The sequence below is a fragment of the Schistocerca gregaria genome, chromosome 1, assembly GCF_023897955.1.
Source record: "Schistocerca gregaria isolate iqSchGreg1 chromosome 1, iqSchGreg1.2, whole genome shotgun sequence".
Lineage (NCBI taxonomy): Eukaryota > Metazoa > Arthropoda > Insecta > Orthoptera > Acrididae > Schistocerca > Schistocerca gregaria.
In genome coordinates, this window is record NC_064920.1 from 271,841,911 (window position 1) to 271,857,798 (window position 15,888).

At 39.9% G+C, this 15,888-nt stretch overlaps 1 protein-coding gene across 2 annotated transcripts in view; it reads right to left on the reverse strand.

The window, feature by feature from the left end:
* The window catches only part of LOC126340516 (alpha-mannosidase 2x), a 162,792-nt gene that overhangs the window by 35,776 nt on the left and 111,128 nt on the right, over positions 1–15,888 (reverse strand). For both annotated transcript variants that reach the window (XM_050001696.1, XM_050001697.1), the window contains exon 12: positions 10,160–10,232. In XM_050001696.1, the coding sequence (XP_049857653.1) occupies positions 10,160–10,232 (73 nt within the window). The remainder of the gene's footprint in view (positions 1–10,159; positions 10,233–15,888) is intronic.

Below are 15,888 nucleotides of genomic sequence, written 5' to 3' on the forward strand. Positions count from 1 at the left end.
GCATCAATGACTCTGCTGGTGACCTGTTAGGGGCACCAGCAAGCCATCAAATGGAGCTGGCCACTGACATGAAGCCAGAGATAAAACCCAGTCACCAGGTCACTTACTACGCTTAGAATCATGCTGTGCTAAAGTCTCTATCTCGCTTAGACTGTACTTCCATAACCTGGCTGTTTACTGGACTTCTGGATCAAGTTAGATTGTTGCTCCATGGATATTGATGTAGAGGCCAGACCCTGGACTATTTGGATTATTCTCTTTGTGTATTCTACAAATTACAATAACCAATGCAGACTGGAATCATGAAGCAATAACAGTGTATCCATATTTCCTGTGTAATAAAGAGTGTCACACAGTACTACAGGTATAATATAAGTGACAAGGACTCGAAATCAGTGTGAGTGTGAGGATGGCTGCAATGCCTGCAACTTCAAATGTGACAGCAGACCCAACAATAAGAACAACAAAAGCAACAATTGAGACAATAAATAAAACTGTAGGCACAACAACGAGAGCAAATACATGCCCCACTCAGTGTCCTGACAGGGAAACACACTGTGCGCATTATTGCAAACAAGGACAGAGGTTGCAGGTTTGCAAAAGCAGCACCACATTGCACCCACAATGCAGCAACAGTGTAAACATGTTAGTTACAGCCACAGTTGCAGTATTTCACTGTCCACTAGCGGTCAACAACAAATTAGTAAAATTTTCTGTTGACATTGGTTCCGTTTCTATTATAAATGAAGGAAGCCTAGGCTCTAATGGGTCTGCCATCTCTTCAGCAGAGATCAAAAAGAGTACAATCTACAGCAAACACTGCATACTCATGCACAGTAAAAGAACAATACTGGTGTTACACAAGAAAGTCAGCTATCCAATTACATTCTTAGTTGTGCCACCTGTCACGCACAAAATATTTTTGGGATGGACACTTCTTATCTTTTAGTTTTAAAACTGTAGATGACATCAACAGTGTTTCACCAGTTATAACATTCAATGATCTTGAATCACTATGCACCCAATTTTCAGACCTATCTTCAGCAGGCTTAGAAGGTGCAAATAATTATGGAACTCGCATTCTGCTAAAGTCTTCTGTGGCATCTCATTATTTTAGAGAGCTATGCCAGCAGCATGAAGTACTGTGAGATGACATTAAATCCTAATTATATCATCTGGTGCAACAAGACCTCCTCACAACTATCACATCCTGTCAATGGAAAATACTACTGATAGTATTATGAAAACTAAATGGCTCCCTATATACTTGTGGTGACTTTAAATCAACTATAAATGCACTATAATAGATTGACATCTATTCCAGTCATAGGTAAGAAGAGTTCATGTCATGGCTATCCGGTGAGCTGTACTTATCTAAAACTGATCTATCCAACGCTTATATACAATTACTGCTCTGTACAGGTATATCAGACTGATTTTCAGAACTTCTAGTGTAACATTGATTTTCCACCTTTTTCTGGAAAAGCCAATTCAAAAGATTCAATGAAATTACAAAACCATTAAAGTTGGACAGAAGTTTGTTTTTATTTGAATGACAACCAGTTTAGGACTTTACTCCATTACCAAGCCACTCATATAAGTGACACTCCAGTGTCGTCTTCCCCTCACCCCCCACCCCCACCCCGCGCATCCAACATTGAACTGTCATATGCAAATAGTACCTTGCACTAACCCACTAACACAGGCAATGTGGCAAGCACACAGACATTGTGGTAGCATTAGGATGGCTTGATAATGGACTAAGATCAGAAGTTGGTCATCATTTAAATAAAAACAAACTTCTGTGCAACTTTGACAACTTCATAATTTCACTGAATTGTAGCAAATTGCTGCCTATTGCCATCCAGTGTGCTGGCAGTGAGTCAAAAGACTCTGAACATAGTCAGTTACCTGGATTTTAATAAGTGGAGCTTATTAACTTAAAATTGCTATTTCAGACACTACAACAAAATGGATTGTAGTGTGAATTCTTTCAAGATCAAGTCATACAGGACATTGCTCAACTTAACATACATGGAAGCCATAGAAGAAACCCAAGTGCTTATGAACTTCACAGATCATCAGTCATTTCTCAGCAAAATAAATTGTTATGTGATCTACAGATCTGATGGAATTAAATTTTCTTTGAGACATATAGGTGTCAACTTTATCTACTAAATGACAAAAGCTGAAGAAATCTATCATCATCATAACTTATTATGCTAAATTTATACCAAATGCTGCCGAGATCACCAGACTCCTTAATAATCTACACAAGAAAGTTGGAAAACATAAACAGTCAGTCTCAACAGTACCTACAGTCTGGCAGCCTATGACCCATTAAAATGCCTTATCATGGGCGTTGATGCATCTAACATGGCACCAGGGCCATTCTTTCACACAAAAGTGATGATGATTATGAAAAACCTATCACATAAACTTCTAAAACACTCAGTTCAGCCGACATAAATTACTTACAAATCAGAAAAGAAGCACTCGCTATTATATTTGGCACCTAAAATTTCTGACAATTTCTTTAAGGCACCGAACTTCAACTATAACAGAACATTAACTTCATTTCCTTATTTAGTCCTAAGAACTGCCTTCCAGAAAAAATACACAATGACTAAAATGCTGGACCCTCTTCCTCCTGAACAACATTTACTCAATTCACTATGGACAGATAGCACAATTTGCTACTGCTGATGCTCTATCTATACTACCTAAAGAATCATGGACCACACCAGACTCTTGGGAAACACTGTGCTTTGGAACGGATGACATCTTACATGACCACCTACAAGAGTCCTAATACGCCTTCTGTAACTGCACAGGATAGCTGAGGACCTATTTGTTAAACAAGTTATGAAATATGTTTGTCACAGTTGGTCAGAATGTCTCCCATGCCATTCCCTTCCGGAACTCTGCAAATATTTTCAACAAAAAACAGGATACAGATGGTACAGCGTATACAACAGTGGCTGTTGTGTGATCAACCTCTGCCACTGTATCAGCATGTCATAAACTTCCCACACCCTGACCACGGGGGATGGCATGCATGAAGGTACTCACAAAGCAGCACACCTTTTGGCCTGGCATCACACAGAACATGAAGAGGACAGCCTGCAGTTCCAGGACTGACCATGGCGTAGCATTCAGGTGGACTTAACCAGTCCCTTCTTTGGAAAGATGTGACTCATAGCCATAGACTCATTTTCTAAGTGAAGATGGTGTCTGAAAGAATAGACACCACTGGTGATCTTGTAGCTCTCGAAGAATTAAATTACAGTGAAATCCAGACCTTTGTAGCTGCTTACAGGTGTTGGTAAATATCAATGGGGACAGTTGAAAATGTGTGCCCCAATAGGGATTCAAATCCAGGATGTCCTGCTTACATGTGGGTCTCATGGGAAGCTCGGCAGAGAGAAGTCCCTGTACTCACACTGTCCTCTGTGTCCTCGATGGCTCAGTCAGACAGACCATCTGCCATAAAAGCAGGAGATCCCGGGTTCGAGTCCCGGTCAAGGCACACATTTTCACTGCCCCTGTTGCTATTTATCAATGCCTGGAAGCAGCTACAAAGGTCTGGATTTCACTGTAATTTCATTTTCTAAGTTTTCTTACATAGCTTTAATGTCATATAACACAGCAAGGGAGACAATAAGCATCTTGCAGAAAATATTAGCCATTGAAGAAACGCCAGTTACAATATTCTGGACAATGCCCTTAAAAATTTCATCTGGTATGTTTCAGGATTTCTGCTCTCAGAGAAGCACCTGACAACAGCACTATTCCACCCAGCCTCCAATGGCGGAGCCTATTGGTTCATCTACACCTTGTAAGGTGCGAATACAGAATATGCACCAATGACCAAGGTCCTGACCCAGTTCTTGGCCTCCTACAGGACCACACAGACAAAAGGGGTCACACTTCAGCAGAACTGCCACACAGCTGCCAACACCGGACCCCCTGGGACCATCTGAGGGCTACAATATACCCATGGTAGCCCAGCCATCAACCCTGATAGCCTCATAAGTTCTGACACGCACTTTAAGGCAGATCCCAGGATGGATACCAGCTACCTAGGGACAAAAAATATCTAGTGGTTGCCTGTGGAGCCATGTTCGTATGATACTCCAATCAGCTTGGTGGCTTCCACCTCAGACAACCAGCACCACCCCCCATGCCAGCTCAGTACTATTTCAAGCCCACACCTCTGCTTACGGTACAATGATCACAATATCGAAATGGACACTTCCGCCCATGCACCTGTTAATGCGATGAGAGAAGCTTATTTTTGTTATCACACAGTGACATTGACACCCCGTGATATCCACTATTAATGACAACTAAACTTGCCACTGGGCCTCTGCCAAATATTTCGAACCATGCTGTGCTTAAGTCTCTACCTTGCTTACACCATACTTTTGTGACCTGGGTGTTTACTGGACTTTGACCGGACTACGTTGGATTTCTGTTTCATGGATTATTGATGGACTGGATGGACCCTAGACTATCTGGGATTATTTTCTTGGTGGGTTGTATAATGTACAGTGACCAGCATGGATTGGAACTTTAACTACCTAGTGATTTCCATGTATCCATATATTCTGTGTAATAAAGAATGTGTTGCAAGTTAACGGTTTGCTACAATGTAATTAAAGCTGCTGCAATGTCACTGGTATGAGAGTGCCCCTGGCAATACGCATACATCTGAACTAGTGTAAACTATAAACTGCAGCTCAGTTGACAAATAAGGAACATCCTAACTCACATGTTACCTAGCATCAAGCAAGGCATCTTCCAGTACACGACATAACTTGTTCTTAAAAAATAAAACATAAGAAATGCATGATTTGACATATTGTAACTATCTAAAATCAAATTTATGTGTAAATTGTTGCTTACTAATCTTTACCTACATGCTATTGTCTCATTATTGTACCATGACTGATGGAGAAGGTGTGGATGTAGATCTACACCTACATGCACACTCTGTAAGCCACCTTATGTTGCACTGCGGAGGGCTTCTTGGACCATTATTTGTCTTTCCTTTTTCTGTTCCACTCACAAATGGAGCAAGGAAAACGAGTGTCAACAAGATGTATGCTGGGGGCCAGTAGTATCGTTCCGCAGTCTATCACATTTGCCATTTCTCTTATCTGTTTCAATAATGTTCTGCAAAAAGAGTAGTTTCTTCCTTCTAGGGATTCCCATTTAAGTTCATTGAGCATTTCCTTATTACTCACATGTTCACCGAACCAACCAGTAATAGATATGGCAGCATGCCTTTGAATTTTTTCAATATTTTCCTTTAATCGAACATGGTGGGGATCCCACACACTCAAGGGGTACTCAAGAATAGGTAGCATTAGTGTTCTGTATGCAGTATCCTTTATAGATGAACTACTCTTTCATAAATTCTCCCAATAAATGGAAGTCGACCCTTTGCCTTCTCTACGGCCAATCATGTGTTCTCATCCCATTTCATATTGGTTTGCAAAGTTACATCTAAACATTTAATCAATGTGACTTTATAAAGCCGCACACCACTAATTCTGTATTCAAATATTATAAGATTGTTTTCCTACTCCTCTGCATAAACTTACATGTTTCCACATTTACAGCACATTGCTATTCATCACACCAAATAGAGATCTTATCCAAGTCATCTTGAATCCTCCTACATTCAATGACCACAGTTTCCCATATACTACAGCATGTCTGCACACAGTCACAGATTATTGTTCACACTACCCATAACATCAATTATGTGTATAGAGGACAAGAGTGGTACTATCACACTTCTTAGGGCACTCCAGTTCCCTGATAAGTGCCATTTTTCCTGTTCTGTATGAATCAATCATTATTTCCAAGTTCTAGGAGGAATAACCACAACCATTAAACAATGCTTTCAAGATAGGACATCCACTATACAATCTGGAACCCAAACCAAAAATACTCAACTCAGCAGAGCTGTTTTTTCAATGTTCCAGAGGAGATGATTCTTGAGTGATGCAGGATACCCTCTGGACTTCCAAACATCAAAATGTTATACGACACATTTTGTCCTGGAATCTGAAGATCCCATCCACCACAGTGCTGGGATAGTTTCCAGCCTTACCTGCACTTACCCTGTATGGTAAGGGATTTGGTATTGCTGGAGCATGATATACTGCCTTTCTCATGCAACAATAATGAAATGTTGTACTCCCCTCACCTCTTCCCTATCCCTTCCCCTAAGTAATGAATGGCATCGTCATCCACAGAGGGCAAGATAATGATCATCAGAAGTAAAGAACGCTATCCATGGCAAACTCGAGAAATGCAAATGCAAACAGCCCCTTGTCAGCAATCAGCAGTTCTACAAGAAAATTCCAGGACTCTGGATCATTGATACGAGTCTGACACTGCTTCATCTTCTACAAATCACATGCCACACACAATTTTACTCATCCATCTCATCATCAAATGACACAAAACTTCTAACAGGAGCACCACAGACTACTGTGTGTACAGTCTTCCTCTGCACTGTGTTTAGAAACCCACACAGTGTGACCCTGCAGTCCATTGTATTGCTGCTCTCTGTAACCAAGGTGACTATCACACGTCAGGTATTCACACACGCATGCAACTGCAAATAAAGCTGGGGAGCTGTCATTTTGCATTTTTTGAGCGAGAAAACATTATGAAGTCACCTTTACTGATAAATAATTATCTAGTGATAAAATGTAGGTCTCGAGGCAGAAGGCAGAAGGCAGAAGGCAGAAGGAGAGGGAGAGGGATACCACACTTCTTCAGATTCTTACATTTCATACATAAAAGGCAGAAGAAAAATATACATACAAGTCTTAAGGCTACAGCATGTAAATATTGAGGCACATTTTATAAGTGAGTATCATAAGAACATAATCTAATTTGTGTAACTGAAAATATTTGCTTCAACACTGAAAGTGTTATATCAGTTCACACTTACATTCTGTGAATGAAATTCACACATATATAGGGTACTGTAAATAAGATGTACTGTGTACTCATGCATTATAAATTGTCCACACCTGCTGCGAGAGATAATGTAAAATAAGAAGGAAAATTTACTACTCTGTTAATACTTTTGTTGAATTAAATTAAGAGTGATTGAAGGAGAACCTCATACAGAAATGTCAAAAATATACAAAGAAACAGTTGGGCTGGCCAGAACTTACCTTAGATCAGTACAGCTGACAGTCACACAGAACTGATGAAAATAAATAAAGCCAAGTTTTCGGAAACTTGCTCCTTCAATACCGAGGAGAAAGGAGTGAGGAAAAATGGGGAAAAAAGGGTAAGTGGATGCACGTCACTCACAATTTAGATTATGAAGTAACAAGTGTGAGGTAAGCATAGCTGGAGTAAGGGTACCAAACGGAAGTCAAAGACAGTGCATCACAGATACTATGCCAGCTTCAAAGAAAAAAGAAGATAGATTGAGAATTAAAGAGGTATATGTGAGATGAATAAGATTAATGATACTAACTACGAAGAAAAAGATAACAAATAAAAAATGATGTAAAATGCAGAGTGAAACAGGCCACACACACACACACACACACACACACACACACACACACACACACACACAGTGCTGCACAGTGTGCAAAAATAAAGAGTGGAGGCCAAAGAAGTGACAGGAGTAGAGGTTAATATAGGCTGAGTTCAGGGAGTTGGCAGGCTGAAAGCATGTTTTGTAGTGAAAGTTCCCATCTGCGCAGTTCCAAGGGACTGGTGTTGGGTGGAACAATCTAAATGAGATGTGCGATGTAGCATGTGCCTAGGAACCCAGTTATGCTGGAGGACATGCTCCATTATGAGGTGTTGGGAACCCCCAGGTGGACAGTTTGTCTGAGCTGATATGTTGAATGAAGTTAAGAAGTTCTGCTTCACCAAGAGTCCAGAATGATGTCGTCAAGAAAAACCTATACCAAAACAGGGGGAGCAGATGCTGGGTCTTAAGAAACGCCTCTTCCATGTGGCCCATGGAAACGCTGGCATGGGATAAGACTGTTCTTGTTCCCATTGCTGTGCTCGGGATTTCTTTGTAGTTCTGGCCCTCAAAAATGAACTAATTATGGGTGAGAATAAACTCAGCAAGTGAGAAGGAACGAGGTTTTTGGGAGGCTTTCGAGTGGATTCTGGGAGAGGTAGTGCTCAGCGGCAAAGAGACCATGAGTATGTTACATGTTTGTGTAGAGAAATGTAGTAGACATGGTCACCAGGAAGGTTCAGGTAGGAGAGGTGTGGGGTAGATTCAAGCCATTCCAGGAAGTAGTTCATGTCTTTGATGTAGGATGGAAGATTGCTGTTGACTGGAAGGTTGCTGTTGACAGGTTGGAAGTGCTGGTCAACCAGAGCTGAGATCCTTTCCACTGAAGCTTTGAAGTTTGTTACTATGGGACAGAGTGGATGGATTTCTTTGTTGATTTTGGGTACTATGTAGCAAGCAGGAGTATGTGGCTCAGTTGGGTTCAGTAGGTCTATGGAGGCAGTTGTGAGACCTTGCAAGGGACCTACAGTTTTTAATACTTTCTGCAGTTCTGCCTGAATGGAGGGGATGGGTGATGTGGAACAGCTTTGTAGGTTGAGGTGTCACAATTGATTCAATCCCTCTGACTCATACTCCCCATGGACAAGTACCACAGTTGTGGAGCCTTTACCCACTAGGAGGATGACAGAACGGTCTGCACTCAGCTTCCAAATGGCATGGGTTTCAGCTAGACTGATGTTGAAAGTTGTTGGGGTGCTCTGCAAGAAAGGCTAGGAGACAATATTGGATGTCAGGAATTCCTGATACAACAGCAAGGTATAATTTTTGGGGAGAGGAGGAAGGTCACTTTGGGCCATTGGTCAGAATTGTTCCATGCAAGGGTCAATGCTGGCTCTGCAACTTGGGGGTTGTGACTGGGTGGTGGAATGATATTTTCAGTTGGGTTTTCCAGTAAAGGAAGGAGATATTTGACCACGGTAGTATCACTGAATTTAGGTGTGCGACTAAAGGCTAAGCCTTTTGACAGGGCACATGTCTCAGGAGCAGGGAGGGACCTTGGTGAGAGGGTTAGAACTGAATTGGAACTGTTGCTGTGTGGCATTTGAGCATAGTTATAGTTGTAGCTGGATCTGGGTGGAACGTTCTGTGATTGGAATTCCAAGTAAGGATGCCAGACTGGATTTGTTGGCTATTTGGGAAAGGGGGGGGGGGGGTGTTGTGGGGGATGTGGGCAGGGACACCACTTTTATGGCGTTGGACAAGCATGGTGGACAGTTTTTTTGGATGGTGTGTGGTATTAAGCTCACGTTTACAGCTAACTTCTAGAACGATGTTCTTGAGTGTGATAAATAAGCTGGTGATTTTGAAAAGAGATAGGAGTTGTTAGGCGTGATGGTTGCATGAAACAATATATAATTAAAGGATAAGGTGGGTAATTGCTAATGACTGAAGATTTTGGACAAGGAGAGACTGGTGGAAAGAAGGGTTGCATCCACAGAGATACCAACTTTTAAAGGTAGTCTCTCGGGCAATTCCAAGGGTCAGGCAGGACTGGAGAAAAAGTATGTGGATTGCCGTCCGGCTATGGTGAAGGCATGTTTGAGGAAGGAATGTAAGTACTGTGGTATAAGATTATGATACAGAATGGATACATGAGAGGTATATATGAAGATTTGACAAAGACACAGGTGAGGTTCAGAGAAAGCAAAAAAATATTATAATAATGATTAAGTTCAGCCACACCCCTAGACACAACCTGTGTTGATCTCCATTTCTGTCTCCTCTTTGATCCCGTGTGTGTGTGTGTGTGTGTGTGTGTGTGTGTGTGTGTGTGTGTGTGTGTCACACATATATAGATGTATATGTATGAGTTTTTCCCCCTCCTCTTTCTTCTCTGATGATGGAACAAGTTTCAAACAGCTAGATGTTATTTATTTTCAGGAGTCTTGTGTGACTGTCAAATGTACTGAGCTAAGCTAAGTATTGGTGAGCCCATCTGTCTCTTTGTATGATTTACAAGTGAATTCCATTAAATGGTTTAAAATTTCATTAAAAAATAATAATAAAAATAAAATTTTAAAATTATATCAGAACACACCGTAACTGACACATAAAAATATTGATACTACTACTTACCTGTTGTGGAGATAGAAGATAATGTGCAGACTGTTGAATTACATGTTGCAGCCCAGTAATAGCATCATGCATCCTGTATGAGATAGTTTGTTAGAGATGTGCAGCACGCATGTGCAGCTGACAAAAATCACAGATAAGCAGAAAACTTAAAACTATGTCCATTCACACTAAAATTTACACTTGCACTACGAACTTCACATTTACAACTATATAGCGAAGCATAAAATCTCTTTTACAGTGTGAACTTTTCCAACCATTTATGACTAGTTTTTGAATGTTGTGATAGAGTTCTATGAAACAGTGGTCAGCACGCTGTCATTTCATTTTAAACAAAGGAAGCCCTAGATATTTTTTAAAGATATAACAATTGTTGAGAGTACAGCACATTTTGAAGTTCTGCACAAATAGGTACTACAAAATTATGGAGAAGCGGTCTTCAGCTTAAATCCTATTGAATGACAGCATTAAACACCAGAAAAGCTTTTCTCTTATACCACAGACAAGTATTTCTGTCAAACATCAGAACAGAATTACACATCTGGGAATATAAGGCAACATTTGTCCTGAAAATGGAAAATGGCGATTTACAGAAGGCCTTGGCTTCTTATCTGTAATAATGTCAAAAGCCTAAATTATAAATACAGGTATAATAACAAACTTTTGCTATAGCACAATGCATCACTCATATAGAATAAGTCTTAAGTTAGATTCATAATAATGGTGTGTCATGGCTTCTCTGTGGCAGATGTTCATTCATGCGAGTCAGCTATCTGACAGCATGCAGCTCTTGCCAAGGAGTCTCACTCTGTATAGGTAACTAAATATTACTTAAGCTACTTTAAAATTAAATAGAACATTTGCCATGTACTAAATGGAACAAACTTTATATAATATTTCCCCATGTCAATAGCTAACATCAGTGTAAATATATGTCTAATACTTGTAACTCATTAAAATTTAAACTTCCCATTAAGTACGTAGGTATGTTTTGCCTAGCCATTCATAAAGAAATCTAATGGTATCACTAGCTTCTCAGCAACAACGAAAAATGGTTTTCTATAAATTATTTGATTTTATATAAGAATGTTTGTTGGTCATTAACCTTATACTTCAAGGAAACTGGTATACCTGCCTAATATCGTGTAGAGCCCCCGCGAGCACACAGAAATGCCGCAACACAACATGACATGGGCTCAACTAATGTCTGAAGTACTGCTGGAGGGAACTGACACAATGAATCCTGCACAGCTGTCCATAAATCCATAAGAGTATGAGGGGGTGGAGATCTCTTCTGAACAGCACATTGCAAGATTTCCCATATATGCTCAATAATGTTTGTGTCTGGGGAGTTTGCTGGCCAGCGGAAGCATTTAAAGTCAGAAGAGTGTTTCTGGAGCTACTCTGTAACAAATCTGGATGTGTAGGGTGTCACAGTGTCCTGCTGGAATTTCCGAAGTCCGACGGAATGCACTATGGACATGAATGAATGCAGGTGATCAGATAGGATGCTTACGTACGTGTCATCTGTCACGAGTCATATCTAGACATATCAGGGGTCACATATCAGTCCAACTGCACATGCTTCACACTATTATGGAGCCTTCGTAAGCTTGAACAGTTCCCTGCTGACATGCACGGTCCATGAATTCATGTGGTTGTCTCCATATCCATACATGTCAATCTGCTCGATACAATCTGAAAAAGAGACTTGTCTGGTCAGGCAACATGTTTCCAGTCATCAACAGTCCAATGTCAGCATTTACAGGCCCTGAGGAGGCATACAGCTTTGTGTTGTGCAGACATCAAGAGTACACGAGTGGGTCTTTGGCTCCAAAATCCCATTTGGATGATGTTTCATTGAATGGTTCGTACACTGACACTTGTTAATGGCCTGGCAATGAAATCTGCGGCAGTTTGTAGAAGGGTTGCACTCCTGTCACTCTGAACAATTCTCTTCAGTTGTCAGTGGTCACGTTATTGCAGGATATTTTTGCAGCTGTAGCAATGTCAGAGAGTTGACATTTTACCAAATTCGCGATATTCACAGTACACTCGTGGAATGGTCATACAGGAAAATCCCCACCTCATCACTACCTTGGAGATTCTGTGACCCCTCGCTCACGCGCTGACTATAACACCACATTTCAACTCACTTAAATCTCGATAATCTGCCATTGTAGCGGCAGTAACCAATCTAACAACTGTGCCAGAAACATGTTGTCTTATACAGACGTTGCTGACTGCAGCGCCGTATTCCACCTGTTTACATAGCTCTGTATTTGAATGTGTATGCCTATACTAGTTTCTTTGGCACATCTGTGTAGTAAATAACATTGATTGCCTTTGACTTCTTATTGAGTCAGTAAAGGTTTAACTGTGAGGTGTATGCTTCTTATGAATTTCTGTCCGAGGGCTCTGAATTTTTTAAATTCTGTTCTCAATATCAGTTGAGATATTACAAGTCATGCATATTACACTGTCAATTTTCCCACTTCGCTGATGCAATCTGCAACCTTCTGCTGCTACAGGTCTTTGAATTGTACTGTACAACATGGTGGTGTATAATGCAAATACGTCGATGCATGAGATACACCATGCTGAAATCCTCCAAGAAAACTAAAACCATCAATTAAAAGAGGTTGTCCACACATGAACCACCCTCTTCTTCAGCATCACAATGGCAAGCCACACAAGAACACTGCAACATCCAAACATCCTGGACTCACTGTCTCATATCATCCTCCGTACAGTCCAAATGTGGCCTCATCTGATTTTCATGTTTCCAAAACTTAAAGAACACCTTTGAGAACTTCAATTTGATAGCGATGAACAAGTTCACACACAGAGTTGAGGTTGTGGCTCTGTCAACAAAGTCCAAGACTTCACAGTGACAGTATTGACAAACTGGTCTTTCGCTGAAAAAAATGTGTTCATTGCCAGGCTGACTGTATTGAGAAACAAACAAGTAGACATGAAGAATAAAGGTGTAAAATCTTAATGAAATTTGTTTTATTTAAAAATCGTTTATGAGTTTTCACATAAAAAATTCAGAGGCATTACTTTTCAGCACACTCTTATAATTGTAAATAACTGAGGGTATTACGAGACTGTAGGGACAATGTATCTGGATTGTTCGAGAGAGTCATACAGAATGTGGAAATATGTGATTTCAAATACACTAGCTTACAGCACTGGAAAAATGAGAAATGTCCTCCGGTACTTCTGTTTTGCAAAGAAGGGATTAATGCATTATTACTGGATTTTTCTAAGCTAATTACAGTATTTAATAAATTCATCTAAAGAAGAGTTCGTAATGCAGTTGGTAAAAAATAACAGACATGGGGTAATGAAAAGCTGTAGTAGGTTAAAACTGCGACCAAGAGTAATTCTGAAGAAGGACAATGTAGCATACTGAGCAAAAGACATGATACAGTGAATAAAAAGTGAGAAAAGAAGACCAATGTAGCAAACACTGGATCACTATGATGGGAAGTGGATGGCAGATATCATCCACATAACAGAGGAGGCAGCACAGAATTGGACAAGAAGGCAGCATATTTTGCAGTACTGCAGTAGATGAGGACTTGGTAACTGGCATAGCAGTACGTGTAGGTTGGATGTGCAGAGATGACATGCAGTGGATATGGTAAACTACTGAAGGAAAGTTACTTTTTGGTTTGGTATTGGCTGGTATTAAAAGACTTGTCTTGTTGGAAGAGAGTGACTGTTCTGTAGTTATGAAAAAAGGGATGTGGTCAAGTTTAGTGTGAGTGCCAGGCAAGCAAGCACTTCCGACAAAGAGAAACAAGGGAATTAGAAAATAATGATGTTTCAGTTGTTACCTCCAACTGTAAGGTGGAACTGGAATGGAACGTTGCAATAAATGCAACTTTGGGAGACATCGCCAATTTTGACAATGAGCAGTTGCACGATTTTAATTTCTTCTGATTCTGTTAATATTAATCAGGCTGGTGTAAATGAACAGGAAATAATGGAAACAGATGCCAAATTTGATTTACTGCCTGTAAAACAAATCAAATAGGGAGTTGTACAGAAGAAAAGTTAAAAAGAATGTTTGCAAGAGAGATTTGCATCGGTGATGTTTTAGTAATGCAGAATATCTATGGATCAGTAGGGAGTTAAAAAAAAAAAAAAAAAAAAAAAAAAAAAAAAAAAAAAAAAAAAAAAAAAAAGAGAGAGAGAGAGAGAGAGAGAGAGAGAGAGAGAGAGAGAGAGAGAGAGAGAGAGAGAGAGAGAGAGAGAGAGAGACATGAGCAAACAAAAGACTGTCTAGTGAACTTAAGCAACAATCTAGTGACTTTAAACAATAATCTGGTAGAGCCAGTAGTTTGGCAGGTGAGTTTAAAATGTGCAAATTTGAAATTAATGAAAAAACAGAGCACCAGGAATCTGATTTGTACTTGTTTAACACTACAACTGTGGAAAGAGTTTCCCAAATTGAGAAAAAATGAGTATGAAAAGTGAATTAACAGGGGTAATTAAAAAGATAGCTAACGGAAGTAAAGAGTGTAGATCAGCTAACACAGAATGTACACTAAGTTGAGCAGAAAGTTGCTGCTGTTTGTGAAAATGAAAATTTGGTTAGCATAATTTCTGCTAAAGGTGAAGAAAATTTGAAATCTGTAAAAAACAAAGCTGATCGAGTGGAAGTAGTACAGGGTGTCCGAAAAGTCCTTCCCTGATTACATAAATTGATAACTCAGGCTAGAAGTAAGATACAAATATGAAACTGGTGTCTAATTGTTTACAAACTATCAAAATTTTTTTCACACATCAGTAAACTTCCACATGAGCACCCTTGGTAGCACATAGCACATCTAGGCGATATTCAATTTCCGTCCACACATTAGCCAACATCACTGGAGGGATCAATTCAACAACTGTGGTTATCCGTTGCCGCAGGACACGTGTACCAGATCTTGAGATCTGGTACACGTGTTCGGTAGACCTCGTCCTTGACATAACCCCATAAAAAGAAGTCTAATGGGGTTAAGTCAAGAGAGTGTGGAGGCCCAACTGTTGGCCCATCATGTTGGCTAATGTGTGGATGGAAACTGAATATCGCCTAGATGTGCTACGTGCTACCAAGGGTGCTCATGTGGAAGTTTACTGATGTGTGAAAAAAACTGATAGTTTGTAAACAATTAGACACCAGTTTCATATTTGTATCTTACTTCTAGGCTGAGTTATCAATTTCTGTAATCAGGGAAAGACTTTTCGGACACCCTGTAGAATCTAATGTACATCTGCTGACTAACCAAGATGAGACAGTAGAAAGTAGACTGCATGAGCATGACAATACACTGCTTAAGGTAGAGAATAACATGAGAATAGGTACTAACAGTGTTGAATGTATTCTTGTTACTGAATTACATGAAGTCTATTATATTACAAATAGGCATTTTTTACGTTTTTATCCTTCCACAAACGTACACAAAAAGGAATTTTTGAATGATTTTGAAAATGTTTTGCCGAAATTATGGGCTGTTAGCAAACAATCAGTTTTATTATATCAAAATTTTTGGGAGAAACTAGAAAATGGGGTGTAACAACTACTCAGCAGTATGCAAAATTAGCAAAATTTAAGGATGCATTTAAAACAAATTAAAGTGGGGTCAACAGAAAACAGAAGAAATTACAAAACACCTTCAGGACAAAAGAAAAGTTCAGTCCAAGAATGAAAGTGTAATAAGATTTGCTTTAAAGTG